This window comes from Etheostoma cragini, chromosome 23, assembly GCF_013103735.1.
Source record: "Etheostoma cragini isolate CJK2018 chromosome 23, CSU_Ecrag_1.0, whole genome shotgun sequence".
NCBI classification, from domain to species: Eukaryota; Metazoa; Chordata; class Actinopteri; order Perciformes; family Percidae; genus Etheostoma; species Etheostoma cragini.
In genome coordinates this window covers 125,996-127,369 of record NC_048429.1, presented here as the reverse complement: position 1 = coordinate 127,369, position 1,374 = coordinate 125,996, and the positions used below count along the sequence as shown (strand labels likewise).

General features: G+C 49.3%; 1 protein-coding gene across 1 annotated transcript in view; it reads left to right on the top strand.

Annotated features, from left to right (window-relative positions):
- LOC117939032 (UPF0606 protein KIAA1549-like) overlaps nucleotides 1–1,374 on the top strand; it is a gene marked incomplete at its 5' end in the record, with an annotated part of 10,434 nt that overhangs the window by 1,625 nt on the left and 7,435 nt on the right. The window contains 2 exons of the mRNA XM_034864075.1: nucleotides 88–166; nucleotides 1,270–1,324. Coding sequence (XP_034719966.1) covers nucleotides 88–166; nucleotides 1,270–1,324 — 134 coding nt within the window. The remainder of the gene's footprint in view (nucleotides 1–87; nucleotides 167–1,269; nucleotides 1,325–1,374) is intronic.

Here is a 1,374-nt window from a genome sequence, read left to right as displayed (position 1 = left end):
TCTCCTTCTCATACTACTCGTGTATTCTTCTTGTGATGGTTCGTGTTGAGGGAATCTCATACCTGCCGTCGTCGTTGTGATTCTCAGACCGATGTCCCCCACCAGACCGATGTCCCCCACCAGACCGATGTCCCCCACCAGACCAATGTCCTCTAATGGACCTGCAGTCTGTAGCTATCCACGTTGCTATGGCATTTGTTAGCGTCTCTTGCCTTTGTTTATCTGCCGAAGCCCCGCCCACTGTGTGTCGTTGAATGATTGGCTGGTATCAACTGTCAGGTGATATTTCAGACAGGAAGTACTCCGGTGATAAGAAAATTCACCTTTGCAGAATTTACAAAGCCTGTGAGCAACAAACTTTACAATAATAAAGAAATAATAAAAACTGCGTTAACATACGATAAAAAAATTGTTAATTAATTAATGAGTTAACGCGATAATACCGCGTTAACTTTTCCAGCCCTAATATATAATGTGTATATATATAGTATATCACTGTGTACAGATGTTAAATTGTGTGTCCGGGTGTCTCTGACCGTGTCTCGGCGTCTTCCTGTGTCTCCCCTCGCTGGGCGTGGCCACGGGCCGGGTGCTCTCTTCTGCCGATTCTCTGCCGCTCGATTGGTCGCTGCCGAGCGAGTCTCCGTCTGACGGGCTGAGCCTGAGAAACAGGAAGAGGTTCAGGACAGCTGGTCCCAACGAGCCAATCAAAGAAGAGCAGCAAGACACGAGTTACGGCAGAAGTGATTAGGTTAGGTTTATATCTCTACGCAGAGGTCCAGGGTTCAAGTCCGACCCGTGACAATGTCCCGCATGTCTCCGCCCCACCCCTGTCTCCCCCCTTCTCACCTAATTGTCCCATCAAATAAATAATGTGATGCGCATCTTAATAACAAATAATCTGTTAATTGTTATTAAGATGCGCAGGTGTATTTCACGATCAGGTCGCTGCCGTCCGGTTGGTTGTGTATTGTTTTGTGGTCATTTGTAAGTAGTTTGTAGTATTTGTTGATACATAAATACTTTAATGAACGTGTATTTACTGTATTTACAGTATTGACTGTGTGTGTGTTTGTGGGTGCTGTCTGGGCGGGGGTGCGGGTCCTACCGTCCCCGGCGCCGGCCGGACCGCGGCGCCTTGGTGGACGAACTTTTGGATTTGGGCGTGTTGAGGTCTGCGGCGCTGGCGTCGGGGGGCGTGGTCTCTTTGGTGGGGGCGGGGCCAGACTCCTGGATCACCATGATGTCATCTTTACTGTGCTGCCCCAGGTGAAGCTTCGCGAAGTCAAACCCCTTCACACTGGGAGCCTGCAGCTGGAGACAAGTACTCGGATACTTTACTGCAGTCAGAGTACTACTACCACACTGGGAGCC